The sequence below is a fragment of the Mercenaria mercenaria genome, chromosome 7 (assembly GCF_021730395.1).
Source record: "Mercenaria mercenaria strain notata chromosome 7, MADL_Memer_1, whole genome shotgun sequence".
Lineage (NCBI taxonomy): Eukaryota > Metazoa > Mollusca > Bivalvia > Venerida > Veneridae > Mercenaria > Mercenaria mercenaria.
The window spans coordinates 25,065,128-25,081,831 of NC_069367.1; the positions used below are offsets into that span (position 1 = coordinate 25,065,128).

At 37.0% G+C, this 16,704-nt stretch overlaps 1 protein-coding gene across 1 annotated transcript in view; it reads left to right on the forward strand.

Annotated features, from left to right (window-relative positions):
• The window catches only part of LOC123554678 (uncharacterized), a 91,581-nt gene that overhangs the window by 33,814 nt on the left and 41,063 nt on the right, over positions 1 to 16,704 (forward strand). The window contains exons 18-23 of the mRNA XM_053547816.1: positions 953 to 1,090; positions 2,612 to 2,743; positions 3,946 to 4,023; positions 5,420 to 5,608; positions 9,382 to 9,566; positions 12,827 to 12,935. Of these exons, the coding sequence (XP_053403791.1) occupies positions 953 to 1,090; positions 2,612 to 2,743; positions 3,946 to 4,023; positions 5,420 to 5,608; positions 9,382 to 9,566; positions 12,827 to 12,935 (831 nt within the window). The remainder of the gene's footprint in view (positions 1 to 952; positions 1,091 to 2,611; positions 2,744 to 3,945; positions 4,024 to 5,419; positions 5,609 to 9,381; positions 9,567 to 12,826; positions 12,936 to 16,704) is intronic.

The following is a 16,704-nucleotide window of genomic DNA, read 5'->3' on the forward strand; positions in this document are numbered from 1 at the left end:
AGGTCTGTAGGTCGAAAAATAGAAAAACCTTGTGATCTCTCTAGAGGCCATATTTTTCATGAGATCTTCATGAAAATTGGTGAGAATGTTCAACTTGATGATATCTAGGTTAAGTTCAAAAGTGGGTCACGTGCCTTCAAAAAGAAGGTCATTAGGTCAAATAATAGAAAAACCTTGTAACCTCTAGAGGTCATATTTTTCAATGGATCTTCATGAAAATTGGTCAGAATTTTTTATCTTGATGATATCTAGGTCACATGTGCTCAAAAACTAGTTCACTGTGTCAAATAATAGAAATAACGACGTCATACTCAGTTCAACACTGGGTCATGTTGGGATAGGTGAGCGATTCAGGACCATCATGGTCCTCTTGTTTTAAGATGCAGCCCTGAAATTTGGATGACATGTACATTTTTGCACACCGATCTTCAGGATGACTTTCAGTGACCATGAATGTGACCTACTGACCAACTTTCTTAATATTTTAGCATCAGTTTGACATTTGAAACATGTAGCTCATGTAACCCAGGTGAGCGATCCAGGGTCATCATGACCCTCTTGTTTTGAGAATTTTTTTAGGCAATTGCTGAGATTTCAAAACTAATTATTTATGGTAAATTATTAAAAATGCTTTGAAGATGAATAAAACACTATTTATATACTCTGAGTCTATAGACTGATCTAAACATAAAAGTGAATACTGTTATTGAATATATCTGATTCAGGCATTAATTTGCCCACAACATACAACTGCCTTGTTTTTTTTTCTTCCATACATGTTTTCATGGTGAAGTGGTGGAATAAAAGTTGTAATGTTTCAAAAAGAAGGAAACAAATTATAAGGATCTTACATGACTGCCTGTGAATGACTGGTGTTATTCCCTACCCGATAAAAAAACAAGCATTTTTATAGTTACCTTCATCTGTAAGTATATTATGTTTATGCATGAAGGAGCAACCAGCACAAGATCTAAAGAAGTCGGAAGCCCCAGCAGAGGACACCGGTACTCCTACTCCACAGAAACTAGCAAAACCTGCTGTAACAAGACCGAAACCCAAAAAGGATGTCAAACCTAGATACTTGGACACAGTTTGTTTCCTTTTGTCTGTTTTAGTTATTGCGATAAAAGTTAATTTAAAAAGTTTATTGAGTTGTTTTTAAAGTACATTTTTGTCAAGCCCGCTTGTGGTGAACTCAATATAGTCATCACTTCTGGCGATCAAATCAAAGAAAAACCTTGTGTATGCAATAGGGACTACATTTTACACTGGATCTTCATGAAATTTGATCACAATGTTTGTCTGGATAAAATCTAGGTCAGGTTCAAATATGGGTCATATGGGGTCAAAAACTAGGTCACACAGTCAAATCAAATAAAAACCTTGTGTATGCAATAGTGCTGCGATTTACACTGGATTTTCATGATATTTCATCAGAATAATTGTCTTGATGAAATCTAGGTTGAGTTTAAATAGGGGTCATCTGGTGTCAAGAACTGGGTTAACCAGTAAAATCAAAGAAAAACTTTTTGAATGCATTAGGTGGTACATTTTAGGTAGGATGTTCATGAAATTTGATGAAAATGTTTGCTTTGATGAAATCTAGGTCATTTTCAAATATGGGTCATGTTGGGTCAAAAACTAGGTCACATCGTCAAATCAAAGAGTAACCTTGTTTATGCAATAGGGGCTACATTTTTCAGCAGATCTTCATGAAATTTGATCAGAATGTTTGTCTAGATGAAATCTAGGTCAAGCTCAAATAGGGTCATCTGGTATCAAGAACTGGGTCACCCAGTAAAATCAAAGACAAACTTTTTGAATGCAATAGGGGCTACATTTTAGGCAGGATGTTCATAAAGTTTGATGAAAATGTTTGCTTTGATGAAATTTAGGTCAAGTTCAAATATGGGTCATGTTGAGTCAAAAACTAGGTCACCTGGTCAAATCAAAGAATAACCTTGTGTATGCAATAGGGGCTGCATTTTGTAGTGGATCTTCATGAAATTTGATCAGAATGTTTGTCTTGATGAAAGCTAGCCCGAGATTAAATATGGGTTATGTTGGATCAAAAACTAGGTCACCTGGTCAAATCAAAGAAATTTGCCTATGCAAAAGGGGGTCACATTTTAAGCAGGATATTCATTAAATTTGATCAAAATCTTTCTTTTAATACAATCTAGGGCAGATTCAAATATGGATCATCTTGAATCAAAAACTAGGTCATCCGATCAATTCAAAGAAATAACTTGTGTATACATTAGGGGCTGCATTTTAGACTGGATATTCATTAAATATTATCAGGCTGTTTGTCTGGGCGAAATCTACGTCAGGTTCAAATATGGGTCATCTTGGGTCAAAAACTAGGTCATCCGGTCAAATCAAAGAAATAGCTTGTGTAAGCATTAGGGTCTGCACTTTAGATTGGATAATTTCTTGAAATTTGATCTTGCCAATTGTTTTAATGAAATCTAGGTCAGGTTCAAATATGGGTCATCTCTGGTAAAAAAAAAAAACTGGTCAAATCAAAGAAGTACCTTGTTCTAGCTGTTCTCAGGTGAGCGACCTAGGACCATTTTGGCTTCTTGTTATGAAATTTCTTATCTTACAGCCAAGAACTGAGTCCCAGCCACAGCCTTTACCACCAGTTCAGACTGATGATATTATAGAGCACGTGTCAAACCTTACGCAAAAACAAACCCGAGAACTCAAACTGTACAAGGCTGGTGATATTCAGGGCAAGGTATATTTTGATAGCTGTATTCTACACAAAAAGTTTATGAATGAAAAATGTTGAAGTTGAACTTTAAAGTAATCATATTACAATGAATCTTGGTATGTCAGTTAGATATACATACAAAAATGAGGGTTGAGATTTTTTATTTTTTTTAATTTTTTTTAAAGCCTTATCTCACAGATGACACATTACCAGAGTTTTTGTATGATTATATCTTTTAGCTTGACTATTCAAAGAATAGGGGAGCTATCCTACTCGCCCCGGTGTCGGCGTTAGCGTTAGCGTGAGCGTGAGCGTCACACAAATGTTCAAGTTTGCGTACCACCCCAAATATTTTCAAAGTCCATTGAGATATTGCTTGTATATTTTGCATACTTGTTAACCATCATGACCCCAGTCTGTAAAAAGGAGGAGGCAACTCTATCAAGCATTTTGACTGAATTATGGCCCCTTTTCGACTTAGAATAAATGTTTAAGTTTGCGTACCACCCCAAATATTTTCAAAGTCCATTGAGATATTGCTTTCATATTTTGCATACTTATTAACCATCATGACCCCAGTCTGTAAAAAGGAGGAGGCAACTCTATCAAGCATTTTGACTGAATTATGGCCCCTTTTCGACTTAGAATAAATGTTAAAGTTTGCGTACCACCCCAAATATTTTCAAAGTCCATTGAGATATTGCTTTCATATTTTGCATACTTGCTTACCATCATGACCCCAGTCTGTAAAAAGGAGGAGGCAACTCTGTCAAGCATTTTGACTAATTATGGCCCCTTTTCGACTTAGAATATGCTTATTGTGATGTTAAAGTCTTTACTCATTGCTTATATTATACTATCAAGCACTGAGAATAGTCGAGCGTGCTGTCCACTGACAGCTCTTGTTAAGCACATATTATCTTGTGAATACATTTTTTATAATGTCATGACTTATAGAAAACTTCATTTTCATGGAATTTTTATGACCTGCCATATGAACATGTCTGGGGATGTCTCTAAATTGTTTTTGTACTTGTAGCACGTGTAATGTTGAGTTCTGCTCAACCCGGGGCAAGAGGGTGTGGACGGTATCATGTATTTCCAGTACCATACATGAACAGGCTCAGTCAAACCAAGCCTGCAACATTTTCATTTTTGTTGTGTTGAGAGACCTGTGGAGTTTTCAATTTAATTTTCTTTATTTTTTGTGTTTTTTATAACTTCAGTTGAACATGCTGACAGTGGAGATAATGGAATTTGTTTCCGAGATTGGCAGACTGCTGTATCAAGACAATGATGATGAGGTGAAGATGCTTTGTTTATATTGTCTCTTTTCAGTTGCCTCCCCTGAATACCTTTTTGCAGAAGTTATCTCCCCTAGCCAAATTAGCTATATTTTACAAAGGCAACCGTTTTAAGCAATAAGTATGTTCATTTAGCAGAAGTTATTTCCCCTGACTAGTGAAATTATATTTCCTGATCATCAACCTTTGGGATGAATTCTCTCCCTTTGCCAACAACATTGACCAGAATTATCTTTTGAGAGCATCATTTTGTGGGTGCTTTTTAGAGAGTACTCCTCAGTGTAAATGTATGTTTGCATACAAAAATTATATATAAATTTGAAAAAGTGGATGTGATGGTGTAATGTCATTTATTTGTAAAACACAGAATATAACTTGGCCCTGGACACGGCATATTGAAGCATAAATCAGAATAAGTATGAATAGGTAAAACTAGCAACATTTTATGTCCTCCTAAAGATTAACCTTTATCCTGCTAAATTTTTAAAATGGACTAGTCCATCATTCCATTTGGGCAGTATCAATTATTATTTAAAGGGGTGTTCAATGAAAATTTACTGACTGAACAGCCAACAGTGCAGACCATGATTGTGCAGGCTAATCTTGGTTTGCACTAGTTGCAATGGCAGAATCACTTGCCGCCAGCAGGCTAAGGGTTAAACATATAAACAAAAAAGTTTTAAAAAGTGAAAAAGCTCAAATTAGGTCCAAAAACTGTTTTGAAAATTGGACATCTCTTTGATCATAGACGAAGATCTCAAAAATAAGTCCTCCAAGTCGATAACGTGTTTTCATGAATTGCAGCTTTATTTTGCATGATCTAAATAAAAACTATATGAGCTGCACCACGAGGAAACCAACATAGTGAGTTTGCGACCAGCATGGATCCAGACCAGCCTGCGCATCCACACAGTCTGGTCAGGATCCATGCTGTTCGCTAACAGTTTCTCGAATTGCAATAGGTTTTGAAAGCGATCAGCATGGATCCTGACCAGACTGCACGGATGCACAGGCTGGTCTGGATCCATGCCCGTCACAAATACACTATGTTGGTTTTGTCATGGCATGGCTCATATATCATTCTAAAGGTTTACTAAGGTTGTAGTCGGATCTTTTTGATTGATTATTATACAGTTGACTCTTGGTATCTTGGACTCCAAGAGATTGAGCTGTTTTACTTCGAGATAGCCGAAATTCAACTTAAAATGATATTTTGTGCATGTGTTTTTGGGACAGAACTTGAAAATGTCTTCGAGATAGCTGGAAGTTGAGATAAGCTAGTTTGAAATATCAAGTTTCAGTTGTATCTTTGATAATGTCAACTTCATTACAACAGTGTATTATTTTCCCATTGTGCTGACAGTGACACCAGTCAAAATGATGATTTTCTTTATAGAGCAATAAAGTGCAGACAAAATCATTTGATTTTGAGTCCAAAGCTCCTACAAAGAAAACAAAGGAAGTAAAAGATTCCAAAGATGAAGAAGCTAATCAGAAGAAAAGTATGGTGTTCTTCTGTGGACAACAGGCTTGTGCTAAACTCAGAGAGGCTTTCGACACTTTATCAGTGTCACTAAAGATACAGGTACACTTTGGTTTTTTAATTTGTCTTGCAGGGGACAAAAATTCCATTCACTCACTCGTGTTGGCAAGCAAAGACACTAGTCACCAGTGTAACATTGGCATGACCTGCGTTTTCTTTCACCACAGTGAGCATGAGGCCATATATCACACTTTCAAAATCTGTCACCAGTGTAACATTAGCATTACCTGTTTTTTTCTTTCAGCACAATGAGCATAAGGCCATATCTTGCTCTTTCAAAATCTGCCGTTAGTGTAACATTAGCATTACCTGTATTTTCTTTCAGCACAATGATTATGAGGCCATATATCACTCTTTCAAAATCTGTCACCAGTGTCACTTTAGCACTACTTGTATTTTCTTTCAGCACAAAGAGCATGAGGCCTGATATCACCCTTCCAAAATCAGTTGCCAGTTTAACATTAGCATTACTCGATTTTCTTTCAACGCAATGAACATGAGGCCATATATCAATCTTTCAAAATCTGACACTAGTGTAACCAGTATCTTCTTTCAGTACAATGAGCATGAGGCCATAACTTGTTCTTCCAAAATCTGCCACTGGTGTAACATTAGCAAAATCAGTTGCCAGTTTAACATTAGCATTTATCGATTTTCTTTCAGCACAATGAGCATAAGGCCAGAAATCAATCTTTCAAATCTGTCACAATTGTAACATAAGCATAGCCTGTATTTTCTTTCAGCACAATGAGCATGAGGCCATATTTTATCTCTCTTTCAAAATCTGTCACCAGTGTAACATTATCATTACCTATATCTTCTTTCAGCACAGTTAGCCTGAGGCAGTATACTTGTTGCTCTGTCAAAGTCAGTCAGCAGTGTAACATAAGCATTACCTGTATTTTCTTTCAGCACAATGGGCATGAGGCCATATATCACTGTTTCAAAATCAGTCACAATCGCACCATTAGCATTATCTTATTTTCTGTCAGCCTAATGAGCATTAGGCCGTATATCACTTTTCCAGATTCTGTCGCTAGTGTTACATTAGCATTACCTTATTTTCTTTCAGCCTAATGAGAATTAGGCCGTATATCACTTTTCCAAATTCTGTCACTAGTGCAACATTAGCATTACCTTTATTTCCTTTCAGCACAATGAGCATTAGGCTGTATATCACTTTTCCAAATTCTGTCACTAGTGCAACATTAGCATTACCTTATTTTCTTTCAGCCTAATGAGAATTAGGCCCTATATCACTTTTCCAAATTCTGTCGCTAGTGTAACATTAGCATTACCTTATTTTCTTTCAGCCTAATGAGCATTAGGCCGTATATCACTTTTCCAAATTCTGTCGCTAGTGTAACATTAGCATTACCTTATTTTCTTTCAGCCTAATGAGCATTAGGCCGTATATCACTTTTCCAAATTCTGTCGCTAGTGTAACATTAGCATTACCTTATTTTCTTTCAGCCTAATGAGAATTAGGCCCTATATCACTTTTCCAAATTCTGTCGCTAGTGCAACATTAGCATTACCTTATTTTCTTTCAGCCTAATGAGAATTAGGCCGTATATCACTTTTCCAAATTCTGTCACTAGTGCAACATTAGCATTACCTTTATTTCCTTTCAGCACAATGAGCATGAGGCCATATATCACTCTTTCAAAATCTGTCACCAGTGTCACTTTAGCATTACCTGAGTTTTCTTTCAGCATAATGAGCATGAGGCCATATATCACCCTTTCAAAATCAGTCACCAGTGTCACTTTTGCATTACCTGTATTTTCTTTCACCACAGTGAGCATGAGGCCATATATCACTCTTTTAAAATCTGTCACTAGTGTAACATTAGCATTACCTGCATTTTCTTTCAGCATAATAAGCATGAGGCCAGAAATCACTCTTTCAAAATCAGTCACCAGTGTCACATTAGCATTACCTGTATTTTCTTTCACCACAGTGAGCATGAGGCCATATATCACTCTTTTAAAATCTGTCACCAGTGTAACATTAGCATTACCTGCATTTTCTTTCAGCACAATAAGCATGAGGCCAGATAGCTCTCTTTTAAAATCTGTCACCAGTGTCACTTTAGCATTACTTATATCTTCTTTCAGCACAATGAGCATGAGGCCATATGTCACACTTTCAAAATCTATCACTAGTGTAACATTATCAGTACCTGTATTTTCTTTCAGCACAATGAGCATGAGGCCTTATCTTGCTCTTTCAAAATCTGCCACTAGTGTACCATTAGCAATACCTGTATTTTCACTTAGCACAATGAGCATAAGGCCATATATTGCTCTTTCAAAATCACTCACCAGTGTCATATTCACATTACCTGTATTTTCTTTAGCACAATGAGTATGAGGCCATATATCACTCAAAATCAGTCGGAATTGTTACATTATCATAACCTATGTCTTCTTTCAGCATAGAGAGCATGAGGCCATATATCACTCTTTCAAAATCTGTCATCAGCATAACATAAGCATTATTTGTATTTTCTTTCAGCACAATGAGCATGAGGCCATATATCGCTCGTTCAAAGTCTGTCACCAGCGTAACATAAGCATTACTTGTATTTTCTTTCAGCACAATGAGCATGAGGCCATATATCACTCTTTCAAAATCTGTCACCAGCGTAACATAAGCATTACTTGAATTTTCTTTCAGCACAATGAGCATGAGGCCATATATCACTCTTTCAAAATCTGTCACCAGCGTAACATAAGCATTACTTGTATTTTCTTTCAGCACAATGAGCATGAGGCCATATATCACTCTTTCAAAATCTGTCACCAGCGTAACATAAGCATTACTTGAATTTTCTTTCAGCACAATGAGCATGAGGCCATATATCACTCTTTCAAAATCTGTCACCAGCGTAACATAAGCATTACTTGTATTTTCTTTCAGCACAATGAGCATGAGGCCATATATCACTCTTTCAAAATCTGTCAACAGCGTAACATAAGCATTACTTGTATTTTCTTTAGCACAATGAGCATGAGGCCATATATCACTCTTTCAAAATCTGTCACCAGCGTAACATAAGCATTACTTGTATTTTCTTTCAGCACAATGAGCATGAGGCCCTATATCACTCTTTCAAAATCTGACACCAGCGTAACATAAGCATTACTTGTATTTTCTTTCAGCACAATGAGCATGAGGCCATATATCACTCTTTCAAAATCTGTCACCAGCGTAACATAGGCATTACTTGTATTTTCTTTCAGCACAATGAGCATGAGGCCATATATCACTCTTTCAAAATCTGTCAACAGCTTAAAATAAGCATTACTTGTATTTTCTTTCAGCACAATGAGCATGAGGCCATATATCACTCTTTCAAAATCTGTCACCAGCATAACATAAGCATTACTTGAATTTTCTTTCAGCACAATGAGCATGAGGCCATATATTGCTCTTTCAAAATCTGTCACCAGCGTAACATAAGCATTACTTGTATTTTCTTTCAGCACAATGAGCATGAGGCCATATATTGCTCTTTCAAAATCTGTCACCAGCGTAACATAAGCATTACTTGTATTTTCTTTCAGCACAATGAGCATGAGGCCATATATCGCTCTTTCAAAATCTGTCACCAGCGTAACATAAGCATTACTTGTATTTTCTTTCAGCACAATGAGCATGAGGCCATATATTGCTCTTTCAAAATCTGTCACCAGCGTAACATAAGCATTACTTGTATTTTCTTTCAGCACAATGAGCATGAGGCCATATATCACTCTTTCAAAATCGGTCACCAGCGTAACATAAGCATTACTTGTATTTTCTTTCAGCACAATGAGCATGAGGCCATATATCGCTCGTTCAAAATCAGTCAACAGCGCAATCACATCCGTCGAATGATCATTATGAGACGTTTGCCAGTATCTGCCCTCCAGGAGTTTGATCGGGAACAAAGAAAGAAGATGAGAGAGCAAGAGTCAATGGGTGCAGATAGCCTGCTTCATGCATATTTTAAGTATGTTTTATTATCATGTTTATGGCGTTTGAGGCAACTGTTTGGCTCCTATCTCTCATATTGGAAAGTGTAATAGTATCTCTTTGCAGATGGACAGTTTTCATTGGTCAACTTCAAGAATAGGCACAGAAATAATCATTGAGATGATCAAGTATTGAGACTGGTCTCAAAACTTAGTTTTGTAACATTTGGTGCTAACCCTTACTCTGCTAAATTTCTATAATGAACTTGTCCATCTTTCAACTTGGACAGTACCATTAACTGTTAAGAAGGGGGCTTACCAAAAAGATACTGACTGAATGGCGAACAGTGCAGATCATGATCAGACTGCATGGATGTGCAGGCTGATCATGATCTACACTGGTCGCAAAGGCAGAATCGATCGTGTCCAGCATGTTAAGGGCTAATGTGGTATGGTACAGTACCTTTATAACCATAATGGTGACACCATTTGATTCGAAAATTAAATCTGTGGATATAGATCCAAAATTTGCAATGCTGAATTGATTTTTTCTGAATCCTATTGTTTTGGGGTCAGTAGGTTAAAGATCATGTTCACAGTGACCTTGAGACTGAAAATTGTTTCTGCTTAATAACAAAAGAAGGATTCTTTACACTTCATAGTATGATTGCTTGTGGTCAGTAGACTTTACAAGACAACTTAACACTAAAGGAGGATCCCTGTTTTTTTGGGAGTAAATAGGTTAAAGCTCAAGATCACAATGACTCAAAGTCTGTAAACAGTTGATGCAAAATACTGTGAAATCATTAATATTCGTGGGGGACTAATTTTCGTGGATTTCGTGGTTGAGTCAATCCATGAAATTTAATCCCAACGAACAAGTAAAATTCCCATTCATTTTATGTTCAAAAGGTAAAATCCACGAATTCATATCCCCACTAAATTGCCGTTTTGACCAAAACCACGAAATTTCATACCCACGAAATTACATGATTTTACAGTAGGTAAATAACTCTTTTGCCTACAGTTGTCAAGCTTCATAGGATGATTGCCTGTGGTCAGTATATTATTATATTATATTATACCAGATTTATATATTATAACAGATTTATATATAGGATATAGTTTTGGGGGTCAGTAGGTCGAAGTTCAAGGTCACAATTACCTTCAGACTGGTAATGATTTGCACTCAATAACTGAAGAATTCTTCAGCTTAAAACCTTCAAACATCATTGGGTGATTGTGCCTGAGGTCGATGGTTGACCCATATTGGTAGGCTAAAGGTCAAGGTCACAGTGACCTTGTGACAGAAAATGGTTGCATTCAGAAAGTTAATAACTCCTTGGCCTACTGCCTTCAAACTTCATAGGATGATTGCATGTGATCAGTAGATGACCTTTATTGTAAGTAGGTCAAAGGTCATGGTTGCCAATAACCTTGAGAAGGACTCGGTTTTAGTGACACAGTTTTAGTTCAGTAAGTAAAGATAGCTTTGGCTTACAGTCCGCAAACTTCACACGATGATTTCTTGTGGTCAGTACATGACCCCTTTTGTTTTGAGGGTCGATAGGTCAAAGGTCAAGGTCATAATATTCTGGAGAATGAAAATGGGAAGGCCATGATTAGGGCATGTGTGTTTTATAAACAGCTTTTTTTTTTACTTTTTAGTGAAGTTGCGTGTTCCAGGGTATCCTCTTTCCCACACCTGAATTTATTTTATTTACCTGCAGTTCTCTTGCACCTTAATAATTTTTAGCTCACCTGTCACATAGTGACAAGGTGAGCTTTTGTGATCACCTTTCGTCCGTCGTCCGTCCATCTGTCCGTGCGTCAACAATTTCTTGTCTGCACGATAGTGGTTTCATTTATGATTTTATTTTAACCAAACTTGCACACAACTTGTATCACCATAAGATCTCGGTTCCTTTCATGAACTGGCCAGTTCCCATTATGGGTTCCAGAGTTATGGCCCCTGAAAGGGCCAAAATTAGCTATTTTGACCTTGTCTGCACAATAGCAGCTTTATTTATGATTTGATTTTTACCAAACTGGCACACAACTTGTATCACCATAAGATCTTGATTCCTTTCTTGTACTGGACAGATTCCTTTATGCGTTCCAGAGTTATGGCCTCTGATAGGGCCAACATTAGCTATTTTGACATTGTCTGCACAATAGCAGCTTCATTTATGATTTGAATTTAATCAAACTTGCACAAAACTTGTGTCACCATAAGATCTCGGTTCCTTTCTTGAACCGGCCAGATCCTGTAATGGGTTCCAGAGTTGTGGCCCCTGAAAGGGCCAGAATTAGCTATTTTAACCTTGTTTGCACAATAGCAGCTTCATTTATGATTTGATTTTAACCAAACTTGCACACAACTTGTATCACCACAAGATCTTGGTTCCTTTCTTGAACTGGCCAGATTCCATCATGGGTCCCAGAGTTATGGCCCCTTACAGGTCCAAAATTGGCTATTTTGGCTTTTGCAGCCATACAGAGACTTCATTTATGGTTTTATTTGATACAAACTTCCAAAATATCTTCAACAACAATAAATCTTGGATTCCATGACAAATCAGATCCAATCGTAGGTTCCAGAGTTATTTTATATCTGATTACCTCCCCTGATTGTAATCAAAATGGATTTATATCAGTAACTTATAGGACTTATTTGAAATTTCATTATTGTCATTAGTTGGACTGAGTCAGTCAGGGTAGATAACTATGGACTGATTTTATGTCATACCTCCCTTTATTTCAAATTAAAATGGGTATATCTCCGTAACTAATGAAGATACTGATCTAAAATTTCATTTTTGTCAACAGATTTATTTGGCAGATCCTTCTTTTGTTCACTTACAATAATTTTTTTTAATTACCTCCCTTTAAAGTTACTATAAATAGCTTTTTAGTAACTTTTTTATTATTGGCCGTAGGGAAAAACCGAGACCACTTTTCTGTGGTACAACATGGATGGTACCTCCAATTTTTAGGTGTATTTTGACATATCTGTACCTTGTTAGATTTTTTTTTCTTTTTGGTTAAATTTCTTCCCTTTGTTGTTCCTGTCCTTTGGACTTAGATATTTTTTCTGAGGACCTTCTTGTCCTCAAGTGCAATGATAACAGGTGAGCGATATAGGGCCATCATGGCCCTCTTGATAAAGGCTCCCTCCACCTGCATGTAATTGCTGTTTTTGTAGTCCATTTTTATTACCCTGACCCATTCTACACGCAAACAGGCAAAGCTCTTCATCTTTAATTTTGTTATGTTTTTTATTTTGTTTGCCTTACAGCATCAGCTATGGAGGTGGGAGTGTGCCTGGTGTCAAACATCATCAAGGCGGACACCAATTACATCATGGAGACTCTTCTATGACATCAGTGTTCTCGGACACAGCAGATGTAAGTCTCATTTTCATCACTGCATCACTTCAGTTTTTCCAACCATTTTTTATACGCCTGTCTCAAGACAGGGGCGTATTGTGTGAACACCTGTGTCGGCTGGCGAGCGGGTGGCGTCCAAAGCATGTCCGCTCTCTAAGTCGAACAGTTTTCATCCAATCTTCACCAAACTTGCTGACAATGTTTGTGGGCATAATATCTCGGCCAAGTTTGATAACCAGGCAAATCGCCCCAGGCACTCTTGGATTATGGCCCTTGAATTACTCAAAAAACTGCGAATTTAGCCTTGTCTGATCTCTGATTTGAAATGTTTTTATCCGATCTTCACCAAACTTGCTGACAATGTTTGTGGGCATGATATCGCTGCCAAGTTTGATAATCAGCCATACTGCCCCAGGCACTCTTGGATTATGGCCCTTGAATAACTCGAAAAACTGCTGCGAATTTAGCCTTGTCCGCACTCAAGTCGAACAGTTTTCATCCGATCTTCACCAAACTTGCTGACAATGTTTGTGAGCATATTATCTCGGCCAAGTACGATTACCACCCAAGTCGCTTCAGGCACTCTTGGATTATACCCCTTGAATTAGGCCAAGTTGGATGATGGGCGTATTTTGTGACAGTCTGGCACTCTTGTTTGTTTTTTTTTGCGGGGGGGAGGGGTCCCAGAAATTTTTAGGGGGAACTTAGATTTTCTTTTTTTATGTCTCCATTAGTCGGTCTATCCAGATGTTTGATTGTCTTTTCAAATTTGTGTTGTGCATATCTGAAAAAGTATTGGACAACATCATAGGATTGTTATTAAGCATGTGAAGTTGTTCATGTGGGGTTTTGTTTGGGATTTTAGACCAGAGTTACGGCCTTTGAGTGTCAAAAATATGCATAAAGGGTATGAAAGTTTGTGTCGAACATATCTCAACTAATGCCATATTAAATCCATATAAGAATATCATTAAGCAAGTGAAGTTGTGAATTTGAGGTTTTGTAAGTCCCTTTCACTCAGCTATACCAAAGTTATGGCCCTTTGACTGAGTAAAAATTAAGCATTAAAAACGTAAATGTTTGTGTTTGATGTATCTCAAAAACTGTAAGACCTAGAATCATGTAAAATCATAGGACTGTTATTCAGCACGAGAAGTTGTGCATCTGGGGTTTTGTTTGGGATTTCACTGGTCTAGTTTAGTGTCTGGCTTGGGACTTAGACAAAAATATGCATGAAGAGCCTTAAAGTTTATGTCCCATATAAAAAAAAAATTATGTTAAAAATCATTTAACTAAACAGTCATTAAACCTTATAGGTATATTATTTATAGCATGTGAAATTGCGCACCTGGAGTTCTGTTGGGGATCTCACTGAGGCAGGTCACAGTTATAGCCCTTGACTTAGTAAAAAATATGTAGACAGGATGTAAAAGTCAGTGTTGCTGGTGTCTCAAAAAATATCTGACCTGGTGTCATGGAACCATATAGGACTTACTCAGCATGTGAATTTGTACACCTGGGATTTTGTTTTTGATTTCACTTCACAAGATCAGAGTTATGACCCTTGACGTAATCAAAATTATGCAATGAGAGCCTAAAAGTTCTCATAAATTATTTGACCTGAAGTCATAAAGTTTTGTAGGAATGTTCTTCAGCATGTGAGTTTAAGTTTAGAAAATTTTAGTATGGTTGAATAAAACAGTTTGTGTATGTAATTTGGCAAATTTATGCACGATTTTCATATGACTTTATGATATATAGTAAATATACTCCCACAAACGAAGTTTGAGAGTGTGGGGGTGGGGGTGGGGGTGGGGGTGTATATAAGAGTGAGCTTGTCGGTCGGTTGGTCTGTCTATAGGATGGTCTGCCTGTCGGTTGGTTTTTATGGTTTCCGGACAATAACTCATGAAAGGCTTGACAGATTTAAATGATTTTTCAGAAGGTCAAAGGTCAAGGTCACTATGACCCAGAACAGTTAAATGGTTTCCAGATGATAACTTGAGAATGTTTGGGCCTAGGATGATAAATTTTGGTACACAGGTGTAACATCATAAAATACAGGTCAAGTTTGACTTTTAGGTCAGTAGGTCAAAAGTCAAGGTCACAATGACCCGGAACATTTAAACAATTTCTGGAATATATTGAGAACGCTTGGACCTAGGATTATGTAAGTTGATAGGGAGGTGGTCATGACCAGCAAACAACCCGTATTGGTTTTGAGATCAGTAGGTCAAAGGTCAAGGTCACAGTGACACAGAAAAGTAGAAGTTTTTTTGCAGGGTTGACAAATTTAAATCATTTTTGATACACAGGTGTAACATCATCAAGTATAGGACAAGTTTGACTCTGACATTGGCTTACTTCTGTGACAAAGCTGTATTGTGGGGGAATAATTGGTCACTCCTGTGACAGCTCTAGTTTAATCAAGCAGTTTTGGCAAGTCTGTCTGATTTGGCAAAGACCAGAACTATTGCAGTTCTATTTCATTTGACACTGCAATCAACTTTTCATAATGTCCTTTTGACTATATAATATGGAAATGATCAGTTTTGTATATATATATACATTTCATTTAGCAATTCTCTGTGTCTGTTTCATTTAGCATATAGTTAAGTTTTGTTATCCCCCGCCGATGAAATCGGGAGGAGGGTATTGAAATGGCGTTGTCCGTCCGTCAGTCCGTCCGTCCGTCCGTCCGCAGCCATTTCTCAGTAACTACTTGGTAGAATTTCATGAAACTTGAAATAAACATGAACCAACATACTGCGATGATGCCCGTCAAGTTTTTTTTTTGATTGGTCAATTTCCCTCAGAGTTATTGCCCTTGATTTAATAAAAAATGTCCGTCTAAAGCCATTTCTCAGTAACTAACAGGTAGAATTTCATCAAATTTGAAATAGACATGAACCAAGATACTGTGCTGATGCCGGTCAAGTTTTTTTTTTTTGATAGGTCAATATCCGTCAGAGTTATTGCCCTTGATTTAATGAAAAATGTCCGTCTGCAGCCATTTCTCAGTAACTAGCAGGTAGAATTTCATCAAACTTGAAACAGACATGAACCAAGATACTGCGACGATGCCCTTCAAGTTTTTTTTCGATTGGTCAATTTTCCATATAGTTATTGCCCTTTAATTGTTTAAAAATCCACAGATCTGTACATAACAAACCAACCAATTGGAAGAATTTCATTAAACTTCTTTCATTCTTTTCCATGAACATTTATTATAAACATGTGATGTTGTGTACCTACACCTGGTCACTACCTTACCCCCCCCCCCCCCCCACCCTTTTTTTTTTTTTTTTTTTTTTCTTTTTTCCTTTTCTATCAATATTTATAATCAACATGTAAACTGTTGTATCCCCCCCCCCCCCCCCCCCCCAGCCCCACCCAAACAAACCATTCATTTTCTTTTAATTTGATTTTGACTAATGAAATTATTTGCTTCTTGGTAACATTCTTAACTTTTTGCTGGATATATTTTTTTGCCGTTCCTCAACTCTGACCCTTTCGGCTGGGGATTCCAATTCATTGAATTTGCTTGTTTTCTATGCTTCAGTTTACATACCCGTGTCATTTAGCAATGAGTTCAAATTTGTGTGTCTATCAGTTTTTATTTTTTTTTTTTTAATAGGTTTCATTTATAATTAGCATAAAGTGGAGTTCTCGTGACTGTCTTTTAATTTTGCTTTTTTTCCAGATTTATGTTTCTGCTTGATTTTGCAGCAAGTTCAGTTTTGTTAGTCTATTTTGCTTTAACAATAAGTCTTTGTATTTTATTTGG